The sequence below is a fragment of the Oryx dammah genome, unplaced genomic scaffold (genome assembly GCF_014754425.2).
Source record: "Oryx dammah isolate SB20612 unplaced genomic scaffold, SCBI_Odam_1.1 HiC_scaffold_5, whole genome shotgun sequence".
Classification (NCBI taxonomy): domain Eukaryota; kingdom Metazoa; phylum Chordata; class Mammalia; order Artiodactyla; family Bovidae; genus Oryx; species Oryx dammah.
Genome location: NW_024070189.1, coordinates 37,362,398 through 37,378,274, shown reverse-complemented (window position 1 = coordinate 37,378,274; position 15,877 = coordinate 37,362,398). Strand labels below are relative to the sequence as shown.

The 15,877-nt window shown below is 37.9% G+C and overlaps 1 protein-coding gene across 2 annotated transcripts in view; it reads right to left on the bottom strand.

Moving 5' to 3' along the window:
- Positions 1-9,590: 9,590 nt before the first annotated feature.
- Positions 9,591-15,877, bottom strand: part of GABRB2 (gamma-aminobutyric acid type A receptor subunit beta2) — a 299,395-nt gene continuing 293,108 nt past the window's right edge. For both annotated transcript variants that reach the window (XM_040239469.1, XM_040239468.1), the window contains one exon: positions 9,591-14,026. In XM_040239469.1, the coding sequence (XP_040095403.1) occupies positions 13,679-14,026 (348 nt within the window). In that variant the 3' untranslated portion in view covers positions 9,591-13,678. The remainder of the gene's footprint in view (positions 14,027-15,877) is intronic.

Here is a 15,877-nt window from a genome sequence, read left to right as displayed (position 1 = left end):
ACTTGAGCTGCATAAGTTGCTTGTATATTTTTGAGATTAGTTGTTTGTCAGTTGCTTCATTTGCTATTATTTTCTCCCATTCAGAAGGCTGTCTTTTTCACCTTGCTTATAGTTTCCTTTGGTGTGCAGAAGCTTTTAATTTTAATTAGATCCTATTTGTTTATTTTTGCTTTTATTTCCAGTATTCTGGGAGGTGGGTCATAGAGGATCCTGCTGTGATTTATGTCGGAGAGTGTTTTGCTTACGTTCTCCTCTAGGAGTTTTATAGTTTCTGGTCTTACGTTTAGATCTTTAATCCATTTTGAGTTTATTTTTGTGTATGGTGTTAGAAAGTGATCTAGTTTCATTCTTTTACAAGTGGTTGACCAGTTTTCCCAGCACCACTTGTTAAAGAGATTGTCTTTAATCCATTGTATATTCTTGCCTCCTTTGTCAAAGATAAGATGTCCATAGGTGTGTGGATTTATCTCTGGGCTTTCTATTTTGTTCCATTGATCTATATTTCTGTCTTTGTGCCAGTACCATACTGTCTTGATGACTGTGGATTTGTAGTAGAGGCTGAAGTCAGGCAGGTTGATTCCTCCAGTTCCATTCTTCTTTCTCAAGATTGCTTTGGCTATTCGAGGTTTTTTGTATTTCCATACAAATTGTGAAATTATTTGTTCTAGCTCTGTGAAAAATACCACTGGTAGCTTAATAGGGATTGCATTGAATCTGTAGATTGCTTTGGGTAGTATACTCATGTTCACTATATTGATTCTTCCGATCCATGGACATGGTATATTTCTCCATCTATTAGTGTCCTCTTTGATTTCTTTCATCAGTGTTTTATAGTTTTCTATATATAGGTCTTTAGTTTTTTTAGGTAGATATATTCCTAAGTATTTTATTCTTTTCATTGCAATCAGACCTATTTCTTTTGCTTTTCCTTTTTGGGTTCAATGACTTTAGGAGCACCCCATTCTCATGGTAGATGGCAGGCCATGCTCTATCTGAAGGCTTTGGGAGAGGACCCTTCTTTTCTTCCTAACATCTAGTGGTCACTAGCAATTCTTGGCATTCCACAGCTTACAGTATTGTAACTTTAGCTTCTATCCATGTCTTAACATGACCATCTTCTTCTGAGTCTCAGTGTATACCCATGACTGATTCATGATGATGTATGGCAGAAACCAACACGATATTATAAAGCAATTATCTTCCAATTAAAAATAAATAAATTATAAAAAAGAATAGTCCTTGAATTAGGGCCCATCTTTACCCACTATGACATCATCTTGATTTAATTTCATTTCCAAACGTTGTCTTTTTCCACCTCCCAGACTTCATAGTCACTCAGGCCACTCCTTGTGCATGAAGTATACACTCCTTTCTCTGCTAGTCATATCTTACTTTAAGGCCTAACTCAATATACTTGCAGCCTCCATTATACCCTAAATTTAGTGTGGAGAGATTTGAAGACTTCCCAATCCACATTTTTTAATACTATTTGGTATTTGATGGGTACTCAGAACAGTTTGTTGAATTTATTTTAATAGAGAAAAAAAATTGTTTAGTGATTGTTCTGGTGGAGGATATGCTATGCTCAGCTCTAGGCAAAGAATTTTACTCTGCCATAATGTGCAGGAAACTATGCCCTTCTCTAGGAAAGCAGATTAAAGGGAGACAGCATTGAAATAAAGAGCTCCTATTTAGAATTCTAATAAATGATGCTATTCAGTGTGATTTTCTGAGATATCTCTAATTGGAGGCATGCCTTATTCAGAAGTGATTAAAGGTATCATTTAGGCAAAAATTCAAACTTCACTTTTTGATCACATCTGTAATTATAATGCATTAACAGAACAACTGTACATACAGAAACCTCATGTGCTTTGACATCAAAATGTAGTTGTAAAAGCAATAAAAATGACTCAGCTGCCATGGAAGCTAAAGTCATGTTAAAGTCATACACACCTTAGCTTTTCCATGTCATCAATCCAGTGTCTTAGTGTGTTATAGAAAGAGTGTTTTATATGACTAATTTATGTTTTGGAAGGTGATTCAAAGTTCTATTTTCATATCTGGACCAGCTTCCAAAATTGCCATCATATGTCAGGGTGTGTCTGAGCTATGCTTAAAAACTTTTGCATCTACGATAACTTGAATTATCCAGCAATCATTTCTTCAACTTTCCCCCTTCTCACTTTGTATGTGGTAAAACTGAGGTAACTTCCTTGACTGGGTGATAACCTGATGCTTAACTTCTGACAGGAAATAACTTTCTACTCACGTGCCTCCCACTATAAATCAATCTCCTTCAACAACATCTTTTACCTTGGTTGTTGTGTTGTGCTTAGTTGCTCAGTTATGTCTGACTCTTTGGAACTCCATGGACTATAGCCCACCAGGCTCCTCTGTCCATGGGGATTCTCCAGGCAAGATTACTGGAGTGGGTTGCCATGCCCTCCTCCATGGGATCTTCCCAACCCAGGGATGAAACTCAGGTTTCTTGCATTGCAGGTGGATTCTTTACCATCTGATCCACCAGGGAACTCCTTTATCTTGGTGATCTTCAGCATGTAAGTGGTCAAAACCCAAGTCAAACTAGCATGGGGCTTTCTGATTCTAGAAAGTGGAGGCACAGGTGTCTCTGTATGACATAATGATGCCATCTAGACATTATCTCAATCTTCCCATTTCTTGTCTTCACTTGGCTTAATTCACAGGCAGACTCCTTGTCCTGGAAGGATGGCTGCTAGAAGTTGCCACACTTACACCCTATCCCATCCTCAAATCTTGCTGAAATAAAGAGGATATCCTGCCTGCTACACACAGAAGTCCATGGTGGCAAAGCATTGATTGGGCTGACGTGGTCACTCATTTGCCTCTCAAGAATCACTGTGGACAGGAGGGATAAATAGAGTAATTGTTCAGGTCTTGATCAGGTGTTCACTCTGGCGTCTCCAGGACTGTGAGCCCTGGCAGATCACAAGGATTGTGTGTGGAAGTGGGAGGAACCCAAGGTGGAGGTGGGGCAATGGAAGGAGTCTTCCAACTTTGGAAGAAAAATGAGCTTTGAACATTCGGAGTTGGAGATGTCTATTAGACACTCAATTATATTATATTAATGTTAAGAAAATGCCTGGAGTTTAGGGGGGTAGTATGTCTTGATATCTGGTAAAGTAAGCCCCTATGCTTTTATTTTAATTTTTATGGTAATTATTTTTGTATTTTGCTCTTTGTTATTAAAGATTTCCTTCTTTACTGAAAACAAACAAAAAAACTTGACCTTGGTTGAGCTATAGGGCAGAGGATATTATGATGGCTAATTTTATGTGTCACCTTGGCAGGGCTATAATACTCAGATATATAATCAAGCATTATTTCAGATGTTTCTGAGAGGGTGAATTTTGGATGAAGTTAAAAACTGCTTGAAACTACTGACTTGGAGTAAAGCAGATTGCCCTCTCTAAGTAGGTGAGTCTCATCCAATTAGTTTCAGGTCTGACTATAAATAAAAGATTGACATCCTTGAGTAAGAAATTCTGCCAGCAGATGGCCTGTGGACTTGAACTATAATATCAGTTCTTTCCAATCTCTAGCCTGAAGGCCTTTCTATTTGAATTGTAACTTCAGCTCCTCCCTGAGTCTCCAGCCTGCTGGTGTACCCTGCAAACTTTGGATGTACCAGCCCCCATAATCACAAGACCAAATCCTTAAAACAAATTTCTCATTCTCTATACACACATCCTTTGGCTCTGCCTCTCTGGAAACCCCTGACTAACATAGCTGAGAAGAGGAGACTGGAAGCAAGAGGACTCACCAGGCTCTGCATATGCTGTGTAGAAAGCTCCCTGAGCACTTGATTTTCCCTGCATACTCCACACCATCTCACAGAAGCCATCCTGAGTGCTCCAAGCTTGCTCCTGGCATGAGAGCCAGAGCCAGGAGCCAGCGTCCATATCATCTGCCAAAGCTGGGCCAGGGAAAGCTCTCTTCAAACTGGCAAGATCCCCCCTGCATTTTACTTTGAGATAAAGATTCTTAAACATTTAAAAGTTTTTATTTATTAATTTTATTGTCCTTTGTATGCATCCATAGTTTTATCTTATCCAGAGGGATTCTTGAAATGTTCAAATGAATTCCTGGCAAGTAGAATGAGAAATAAGAATGAATAAATAAAGAGTTGGCAAGGCACTTCTGAAACGCTGCCAACCTCAAATGGATCTTTGATCCATCCAAGGGTGTTCTGAAGCATGGAGAGAAAACTATGTGTAAAAAGAATCACTCTATATACACGCATTAATATATGGTATTTGTTTTTCTCTGATGACCTAGAAAGGTGGGATGGAAGGGGTTGGAGGGAGGTTCAACAGGAAGGGATATATGTATACCTATTGCTGATTTACTTTGTTGTACAGCAGAAACTAATATACCATTATAAAGCAGTTATACTCCAATAAAAATAAAAGCAAAAAAAAAAAAGAATCCTTCCATTTTTTTGTCAGACATGGTCCAGTCAGAGAATGAGAAATATGAATTCTCCCCTTGCCTACACCTGCATCATTGTTTGAAGAACCCTGATACTTCCCTGGCATGGATCTCATGTAAGTTCAGGAGCATTTATTGACCTGCACACCTGCACATTTAGAACCTCCCTCAATTTCTTGGGAAACTTCAGGCTAATGGCCAGGCTTCCTCATGTCCAGGTAACCAGTTGACAAGAGAGATGGGCTCCTTCTCTCTGTATTGTCTTAGCTACAGTGAAAGGTACAAACTTTACTGCTGAGATTTAAATAACAACACTGAAAATTTCCACATTATAAAGTATTCCTTTTGTAATTTATAATTTTAAAAAAGGAAGACAGAGAAAAAGGAATGGTATTTAGGGAACAAGAGAAAGAAAGTAGATTTTCAAAATCCTTTGAGAGATGTGTTTAAGTTACTTGTTTGATTTATTTCAACAACTCTCTGCTTTCACCCAAATAAATAAAGGGAAACATCAAACTGTCTAGGAATTGGCAATTCTCAGTTTTTAGAGTAACATTTTAGAAATATAAAACTATAAACATAAAATGGAAACTCAGGAGTAAACACCTCTCTTTTTAATCCCGTAAAGATTTTGGCCTTGTTTCTAACTTTACTCTCAAAGATGCTGTATATCCAAAAGCTAAATTGAGGCTGGGGAAATACAGGGTAGCAGCAGAATAAAGGCATTAAGGGCAGGGGACTTGGAGTTGGCCAGCTCTGGGATGCAATACCCATTTTATGTCCTCTGCAACATAGATGTGGCGGTAGTTCACACCTCACACAGTTGTTCAGAGAATTAAATTCATATCGAATTCGAGGAGGGGAGGATGTGTCAGGTCCTGAAAACATTTCTCAAGTTCTTTTTTCCTTCCTCTCTTTATTTCGTCCCGTCCTCTTCCCTTTCTTCCTCTTTCTCTCCTTGCCCAGGACATAAACGGCAGGGTCAGGTTTCCCTGCACAGCACCATGGATTAGTGATTTTCAAACTGCTTTGTTTCTCAGCCATATACATTTTGTTATTGTGATTAGGATGAAATTTCATTTACAATTTCTTTCTCTGATCATTGCTACGTCACCTCCAATATTTCTGGATAATTTTTAAATTAGTTTTTCACTTTCAGGTTTACTCACTAAATCCATCTACGCAGGGTCCTAGGGGAGGTGGAAATGTTTGGGTCGCTTCCACAACCCATTAACTTTGTGTTCGTGCTTCACCCCTAGACCTGACTAGTGCAGAATCTTAGAGCTCACGACCCCCCTCCACCCCGTCAGTGATTAAGTGCCCTTCCCTCACTTTTCTCCCTCTGTTGTTTTCCCAGCAGTTCCTTGCCCCTTCAGCATTATGTGTTCCTCTCTCAAATCCTTGTCGAGCAGCTCTGCCTTATTCTCAGTCAGGTCCACTTACTTGCTGAGTGGGTTCAGGAGGTGTTGGGGGAGGGTAAGGGGCTTCTGCTCCACAGGTAGGAGAGAATCAAAGGCCTGCTGAGTGAGTGATCTAAAAGCCAACCAGACTGTTCATGTTGTGAAAGCTTCTGCTGAGCTTTCTGAACCTGTTTCTAATAGAAGTTTCTCTATTTTTTGTTCTGGGAGAATACAAAAGTACCTTACTTTCTTAGATGTGCTTCCCTGGTGGCTCAGATAATAAAGAATCTGCTTGCAAGGCAGCAAGACCCTGGTTTGATCTCTGGGTCTGGAAGATCCCCTGGAGAAGGGAATGGCAACCCACCCAAGTATTCTTGCCTGGAGAATCCCATGAACAGTCCACGGGGTCACAAAGAGCTGGGCATGACTGAGTGACTAACACTTCATTTTCTTTCGGGCTCCAGGAAAGGGAAGCAAATTGATCTTGTCAGGATTCTAATGCACCGAAGCTTGTTCAGTCTACACACACTTTCATGGAGCTTGTCATATGTTTCTTCCTCAACGTTTACAGAACATCAGCATGGGGATTTTGTTCCAAGAAAGATGGAAGCTTGTGTGTCTCTCTGGCCGTACTGTACTTGCCCATAAAGTACAAGGTTCAGTGCTGTGAGAGTTTCTTCCATTCTCAGATTAATCTGGCATTATTGGGGTTGCAGTTCTTCAAGATGACTTCCAGATGGGGTTCAATAGTGACTGCCTCTTCAGATAGAGCTTGTTCCTCACCAGTTACCCGTGGTCCCCACTGCTCTCTGTGGTATTACACCAGGCCTATATTATTTGCCTAAAATTCCATTAAGGTTTGTGTACACATTTGAGTTCCCAAGACATAAGATATACTGTAAGATATAAGATACACCATAAGATATAAGATATAGCATAAGATATAAGATGTATCAATACTTTAACTAAATTTTGCATCTCATTAGCCCTTTAACTTTCAGAACTTTCAATTATTCCCCACCCGTCTTTGGACATCTACTACTAGAAACAGTATATTACTGATCCAATATCAAATTCATCCTACTGTATTTCATAGCACTTACCAATGTGGAGTGACCAAGGACCCACTAGGTCCCAGGTGAGATTCTAGTGATGAGCCTAACTTCTTAAATGAAGCTGTAGAGGAAAATCCACATTTCTTTTCTTCCACCATGTTGCAGCCTGTTTGATTCTTTCACTAGTCAAAGACTTTGCCACCCTAGAGGCACGCCTGGGGCAGCGCCAGGGACTGGCCTTCTAAGCCTCACTGTCCCATCTGCTCTGAGGTCTGCCATTTCCCCAGGTCACCACCACTGAACGTGGGCAGGTCTCTGAGTCCATGAAACATGCTGCTTTTCTCCTGCCCAGATTCAGAGAAGGCATCCCTCCCTCTCTCCTTAGCCTGAAAGACACTTATGTTCCTCAGTACTTGTGGGGTGCTAAGCATCATCTGAGTCTCTTCCAGCAGTGTTTCCATTCTATCCAATACAAATCTCTCAAAGGGAAAGATAAATATGTATATAAATAGTAATAACTTAGCTGGCTACCTGAAAGGAAAAGATCAGGGCAGACACAAATGAAGACATTGGTTAGAAGACCTGCCAAAGAAACCTAACCATCTGGGGCTTGTCTGGAAGTTGTCATCCCACGACCACTCCTTGTTCAGTTCCTGTAGAGGGATGATGCTGTAGAGGGTAATATAGGAGAAGGCTGCACATTTGACTAATGTTTTTATACAGAAACTTGAAGAGATATGAATGTGTTTGGGGCTATCCACTTTAGGAAATCAAGACTGGGGGATTAATTGTGTTTCATGATATCCCTGAAAATTTTTCTCACTAAACCGGTATTATTCTGGGAGGTGGATCTCATGGTTTAGAGAAATACTCTGCATGGGAAATGTCATAATATTTCATAATTTCATAAAAGACTTCTTATGGATTTTCAACTATAAAATAGCTCTATGAAGGAGGTACAATTAAATCTTCACTTCAGGTAAGAACACTGAGAATAGGACAGATTAAATAGCTATACAATCATACATGTAATATGACTGTGACAAGTCATAGCGCAAACTCAAGTCTGCCCTATAGCCAATCCCAAGTGTCCAAATTTTTTACTGCTTTTTGCAAAAGCTATACTTCTACAATAGAACTCATATTCATAGTTCAAAAAATTTCTGAACTCAATGAGACCACTTATACACACATCTTTTTAAGTTTTATTTATACTTCTTAGTTCAAGAATTACACACTAGTCAACATTATTATATATTTACATGCTGAAACTGGCTGTAATAAGTTTAAATTCAAGAAAATAATTCTTATGTGCTACTCATTTATAATCCTCATTTGTTACTATCTCATGTATCCCAGAGATTGTAGTAGTCCTGTTTTTAGAAAGACATGAAAATAGATGCAATGATATCCACTTGTGTTTTGCATTTTCTAGCCATTGGAAAATGTGCATTATGTGCATATTAAGAAAGGCTACAAGGTAATTAGTAAGGCTGAAAATCACTACATTGTGAAGAAACTAGAATATCACTCGTTAGAAAAGGACAATTCAGAACTGTGCAGGGACAATATTTAAAATGGAACTATTTAAACACCCATGCAAATAAAAACTTTAAAATGTCATGGAACTTAAATTATTTTCAACACTGTTTGAATTAATATGCTTAAAATGACCACTGAACACAAATTATTGAAATAAAAAGAGAAAGATACAAGCTGATGGAACTGTCAACTTGCTTCAGATGGTGCCAGGACACAGATATGGGCATCAGAATAATGACATGTGACAAGAGAGAGAGATTTGGCTTTCAAGTTAAAAAAACATAAGTTTTTGTTTTTGTTCATTTTGGATCACATTTAACTTTATCATGAAACAAATTCTCAAAGCAAATTAAAATCTGATGTTAGCATTTTGCACACATCTATATATCTACAGAAATGTTTTACTTCAACTTTCAAATAACTAATAGATGTTTAATATTTTTTTCCCTTAAATTATTTCCTTAGGGCAGTATCTTAATTAGCATTCTGTTGGCTCCTTACTACTTTTTTTTTATAATGTCCCTGGTGTATTTGGAAAATATTTTTTAAACCTTTGGTGTGAAGCAGTGTCTTTTTTTCTCCCATTTTCCCTCATTTTTCCATTTTTCTTTTTTTAAAATAATTATGGAGTCTTTGGTTAAAAGGAAAAATGCTATCTAAGGACAAATGCTATTATTAAAAAGAAAAGTCTTCTCTATGTGCTATTGTGAAACATATATCTGGAGCAGGTATATAATAAGCATTTGTTTTTCCTGTAGTGCCATCAATATAAACTTTTACTCTTTGAAAATTGAGATTTAAGTTATGAACTTTGGTTTCTTAAACTCTTACATATAAAAAGATCTATCAAGTAATCAATGATCATTTCTGCTTTTCCCAGTTGCCATTTCTAAGGCTATCTCTTGGTTGTTATAAACACTACAGTGTTTCCCATAGACGGGGTATGAGTGGGAGTGACAAGAAAAAGTGTGTGTGTGTGTGTGTGTGTGTGTGTGTGTGTGAGAGAGAGAGAGAGAGAGAGAGAGAGAGAGCAAATTAAAACCCTTCTGTCTGGGATCCCAAAGCATTTATGCAAAAGGGTGTTTGAATTTCTCTGCTGGGGCTGCAGTAACTATTTTTACTTAGTAAAAATTAAAAAAAAAAAAAACTAAACAATGAATTGTATCTATTGACTATTCATTTACAGCATGTTTAATTATTTACATAATAACACAGCAACTTAAGCCATAAACAGAATTAGCACATTGCCTTACCATAAAATACAAATTAGAAGTTAAAAATATTTAAGAAATCTGTTTTAATATTTACACACGCTCAGTGAAAGTTATGGTTGCTCACATTACATGGACTCTGTACACTTAGCAAAATGGCATGATTGCTACAGTTGAGAGTATCTGCCCTAACCAACATGGTGGGGTTTAGTTATTTTTTTTCCTCCTCTTGGGAGGAATATATATATATATATATTTATCATTTTCTGTTTTCTTAAGACATTTTTGCTTTTAAATCACCATTGAACAATGCTAGTTGTTTTCTTGAAAAAGAGAATAAGTAGACAAGCAATGTGAGAACTAGTTAATTTCCATGTTCTGAGGTACAGTACTATTATAGTGTCAAACTGTGCAGTGGTTCATAAGAACTGTAGGCATTGATTCGCTGATAGAGAAATGCTCAGTACCCTGTATTACTTGTTTCAATATGTTGATTTGTCGGCTGCCAAATTAAAAATATTCATACATTGGTTTAATGAAGGAAATAAAACATATTAGCTTATTCCTTTTGATTTCCAACATATGAATGCATATATATGTATGTATGTTTATATGGATCTATATATACACATATATACATGTAAATATGTGGTAAGACCTGTTTGTTGGCTGTTTTTGTATGAATTCAATCATAAAATTGGAACACAGTTACCTATAGAAAATGGAAATTGTCTTAGTAGACAATTTAATGCAGGTCTTGCTTAAAATAAATGTGATTCATTTCTCCATTATACATCCCACTGAACTTTCTCTATGCGTTGTGCTTTTGTAAGCTGACAGATTTTTTTGTGTTCCTAATACTAGAATGTAAAGTCTTTTGGTTCCTAAACCATTTTTTATTATTACTATTTTTCACTTAGCACTGCTTTTGAAGAAATGAGGAAAGGTCTAGATGGCACTGCTTAAGTCTTTTCCCCTGTTATTAAATTGCAGTAGAAAGAATTGTAACATTCCTTATGCAAACACATGATTATGTTGCATGAGTTTTCAATTCTGAAAATGCATTTCATACCTACTAGCAGTCATGTACAATATATATATATACAGATTGAGATCAAAGATTTCATTGAGAGTGTGCCTTTTAGAGTCAGAATTTGCCTATGAATTTCACAGAGATGAAAAACACCTTAATTGCTGGCTATCTGGCTATTTCATAAACAAAAGAAAAACTATACATATATGTATAAACTGATAGTAATGCTATATCAGAATTGCCAAAACATACTTTTGTGGTCCTGGATGCCAAGCTGACTGGTCTGTTTTGAAGACTTAAAGATCTAGCTCCCCTCCCTTCCCCTCCCCCAATCTGGTAACTAAAATTCAGTTCAACTACAAAAAAAAAAAAAAACAATTGTTTAAGAATAAATTCTATATCTACTGTTATCTCTGGGTGGGATGAGTCAAGTTTTTCTACCTACATGGTTACTACATGCCAATCAATGGATTTTACTCTAGGGTTTCTGTTCCAGTGTCCCATCTTTTTCCTTTCCCCAAGATTTTTCTTAACACTGTGGTCAGAAATGAATCCCTGGTCATATGCTTTTGAAGCTCACGCTGCTAAATTGCCTCTTTTGTCCACTTTGATCTAGATTTCTCTGTTGACTTTCCCGGACATCAAAATTTTGTTGGAACCTATAACAATATCAAGGATTTTTATGGCTTTTATGCTAATTGCAGATAAGAACCACTTCTAGGCTGGAGCTCTGAGTTGTCTCTAGAAAAACCTTTCCAGAATGGCATTTTGGAGTTGTGAACCTGAGTTATCAATATGCTCCTTCTTGATATACGCTACTCAAACTTTAACCCCTAGTGACAAGGGGCAGGCACTTTTATTAGTGTGATGTCTCAAAATGACTGCCCAGGGGAAAGTGTGTCCCTGGAGAAACTCGAGGAATCTCTTCTCTGAGCCCATGGGCAACGCGTCGGTTGGATTCTGCCCAAAGGTCATCCTCAGAGGTGTTCAAGTGTATAAACAAAAAAATAAGGGCCAGAGCTCTCTATGCTGGTGGAAAAAAAATACCATCCTATCAGGGGGACAAAATCAGATAGATGCTATACTTTTTTTCCTCTGATAGTGAAGAATAGAAGGGCAGCAGGACTCCATCATATTCTAAGCTGCTGAATCATCAGGGAAAGAAAACATACATTTATCCACAGGCGGATACTGGCCTTAGCTGCTATGCACAATTAGGGATGTTACTCTAAAAAGAAGTGCTGTTTTTTTAAATAGAAATAGCAAAGTCATCCTCTAAGAAAAGTTTCAATCAAATCTAACTCTAAGGAAAAATGAGGAATTCACTATTTGTTCTGAGAAAGGCAAAATATAAACTTCACATTGATACAAATAAAATATATGAGCTTATTCTTTTCTCTTTGTCCAACATATGAATGCATATATCCAACTAGTATAGAAAGAAGCATAATGACATAATTTAAAAATTGAATAAAAATAATATATCATGCCTGCCTGATTATCAGCTATATATTTTTCTGCAGTATCAGCTGAGGCTCATAACATTCACCATGTAATGTGGCTTTGTTGTTCTTCTATTTTTCATGACTTCCTATTTGATTAGGCAGACTGCAACATATACAATGAAAGCACCCTAAAAAATTCAAACTCCTCAAGTCAACAACTAAACCTACTTGTGCACATAATCTCGAGTATTGTTTGCCATGAAAGACAAAGGTGAACTTCATTGTACATAAAGAAATACAGTTCTCTTAAAATCTCTCCAAAGACTTATTCTGTCTGTCTCTTAAGAATATAATCAGAATTTCAGAAACAAGAAAAGTTGGAAAAGACCATTAAGCCCGCTAAAGAAATGAACAAATCCTTCTTTTGAAATACCCTATTAAATTCAGAAATAAACTACAAGAAAATGTTGTAGAGTCAGAGAAAAGTATCTTGTCTGCTAGCTCTGTCTGTGCTTTATGTTCATATATTGGAATTACTCCCAGTGTAACCTAAGATGCTTCTAATTCTGCTAACATTTCTGTTTAGGGGTCGTCTTTTGATCAGGTACACTATAAAAACATCTTCAGGTATGCTGTCAAAAGCTTGTGAGTTTGGAGGGAAAGAAATCTCTTTCACTCTACCTTCTGCCACTGAATACAGTATGTATGGACCACATGCTTGTAATGGGCTAAGGGTAATGCTGCTTGCGTGCTTTAATTTCGTTACAACTGTTGTCTCTGAATTTTTCACTCTGTTCTGGGTTATTAACTCTTATTTTTGACTGCCTCAGAAACAGCATTTTAGAAAAATTTCTTTCGGCCACCAGGCATGATAATGTTTAGAAGTCTCCCCGTTTCTAAATGTCAAAATGGAAGACGTCAGTATTGATTCCCAAGCTCAAGCAAACATGGGCTGGCCAAATTGGTTTCCTGAGTCTCTGTCTTGACTCTCCCTATCTTGTTTGAATTACATGAGAACCTTCTAGAATCTGGTGGGAATTAACTTCCTGTGGCACCATCATCAGCTTCATAAGACAGGCAGATATTGTCTTCAGTAAGCACGTTTGCATGGCATGGCAGATCGCATGACAACCTTAGGAATGAAGATGGGGAGTATCTGGATATGACCACATCTCAGCGAGATGACTCATGATGCTACTGAGCCTTCTGGAAGACCATCTAAATTATTCCCCTCTGTATAGGCTGTGTACTAAGCAGATAAGGTGGAACACAGACTCAGTCTTGCCAGCATGTGTACAAATCACTTGCATTTTAACTGGAAAACCCCAAGGACCTTAGCATTTTCATGACTTAGTAGAAGCAACCCAAATGGTATGAATTGGACCACAGGTTAGGCCAGCAACTAAGGTATTTTAGCATCACTTTTGTCCTGGATTGATGTGTTTTCCAAGTTCTATGTCAGGCTGTACAACTGGTTTGAAGAGGAATCTAGTCCTTGCTTCCCATGGGAGGCTATGTTTTAGTTCACATAATAAAGCCAGTAGACGATGTTGAAGAAGGAGAAAACCACTGGGAAGAATATGCGGGACCACCGATCTATGGCATTCACATCAGTCAAGTCGGGAATGGTGATTTTCAGTTGGGAGGCGCGTCTCCGCAGGCGGCTTTTCTTCTGTGCCACGTGCCGTTCCAGGGCATTTCGGCCAAAACTATGCCTGGGCAACCCGGCTTTCCGATACTGGATGCTGGAGGCATCATAGGCCAGCATTGTGCTCCTTGGGTCTCCAAGTCCCATCACAGCCTCGGAGGTGGCCATTTCATTTTTTATCTCAAGAGTGCTCAGTAAGATGTTCTCATGGGGGTCCATCTGCAAGGGGGAAGAAACAAACAAGACTTTCAAAACAGAAAGCCTTACTGGTGATCTTTACACAAGGTGCTGTGATATGTAGTTTGGATATTCATGATTAAGAGAACTGGCTTTATGCCCACATGCTCTAAATTTGAACTGTGGTTCTGCCACTATCAACTATGAGTTTCAGTTTCTTCATCTACTAAATGGTATAATAATCCACTCCAAGAGGATGGCTGTAATGATGTAACGGTATAATAGATAGTTGCTAATACCATTTTCATGATTTCCACATAGAGCATGCAAAGAAATGGAAATGACCTCCCCCTTTAAATAATTTACAGTCTTGATTAAAAATACCTAAAAACTCTAAACTGAACTAGGGACGAAATAGTATTAGGAGATGAATTACTAAATTGTGCTCACAATAGAAGCCTAATTACAGATGAATTCATGATAAAACCAGAACTAAAAGTAGTAGGTAACATATATTAAGCACTTGATACATACGCCAGAAACATTTTTATGTAACTTCATTTAACTGATGCTTCTTAACGCCCACAGAGTTACAAGGTGTCACCTTAAATTTTCAGTGTCAATATAAATAGGATAAAGGAAGAATTCTGAACTACAGAAGTGCAGGAAACACATGACTTGCCAAAATGCAAGAGAATTCAAAACAACGAGGAACTTGACAATAACAGTTGAACAGACTATGGGTGGTGTGGGTAGTCAAGGGGTGAGTGGGGTGACTTGCCAGGGAAGAGAAGCAGACAGGAATTAAGAGTTTGACACGAATTGTCTGTACTGAGCTGAATTCTGGGCCTTGGGAGTAGAATTAAGGTGGCTGTGCTGACAGGGTGACTCTTTTTTCTCTTGGATTATTTCTTCTTAGCAAGTCTAAAAGTAAAGGATGAAAACTGAGATCATGATTCTTCAAAACTAAATGATTATGTAACGCTTTTTGTTCTGTTGAGATGGGAAAATTTGTGTGTCTTATTTTTAGGAGACCTCCATTGCTACATAGATAATAAAACCTAACCACAACAAGCTATTATTAATAATATGAGGTGAGGTGAGGTGAAGTCGCTCAGTCGTGTCCGACTTTGTGACCCCATGGACTGTAACCTACTAGGCTCCTCCGTCCATGGGATTCTCCAGGCAAGAATACTGGAGTGGGTTGCCATTTCCTTCTCCAAGGGATCTTCCTGACCCAGGGATTGAACCCGGGTCTCCTGCACTGGAGGCAGACGCTTTAACCTCTGAGCCACCAGGGAACAGTATATTTATTTTGGTAAAGACTTGAAATATATCTACTGCCAATATTTTTTATAATCAATTTTTGTATATTTTATTTTGTTTCCAGTTTTATTGAGAAATAATTGATATATATCACTGTATAATTTTAAGGTGCACAGCATGATAGTTCAATTTATATATATTATGAAATGACTACCACAATAGGTTAAGCTAATATCCATCTTTTCATATAAATATGATACAAAAAAAAAACAAGAAAAAAAATTGTCATGAGAACTCAAGAAATAAATGCTGATTGAATGAAATTCATTTTATGACACTTAAAACTCAATGTCTTCCTGCATCATCATCAATACGATGATTTAATCTGAAACACCACTGTGAAGATGGGAACTGCATGGACTACACCTCTTGAGTCCCTTTCCTGCTCCAAGGCTTCCACCTCTGTTGACACAGGTCTCTTGCTAGAGCAGTAGGCTCAGGCACCTGAGATATGGAAACATTTCCCATGGTACCCTGGACCACTTATATGACAGATGTCCCATTTTTATGCATGAGAAGGGAATTTAGTGAGCAGTACCTAGTAGCTTGTTGTTGTTTAGTCCCTAA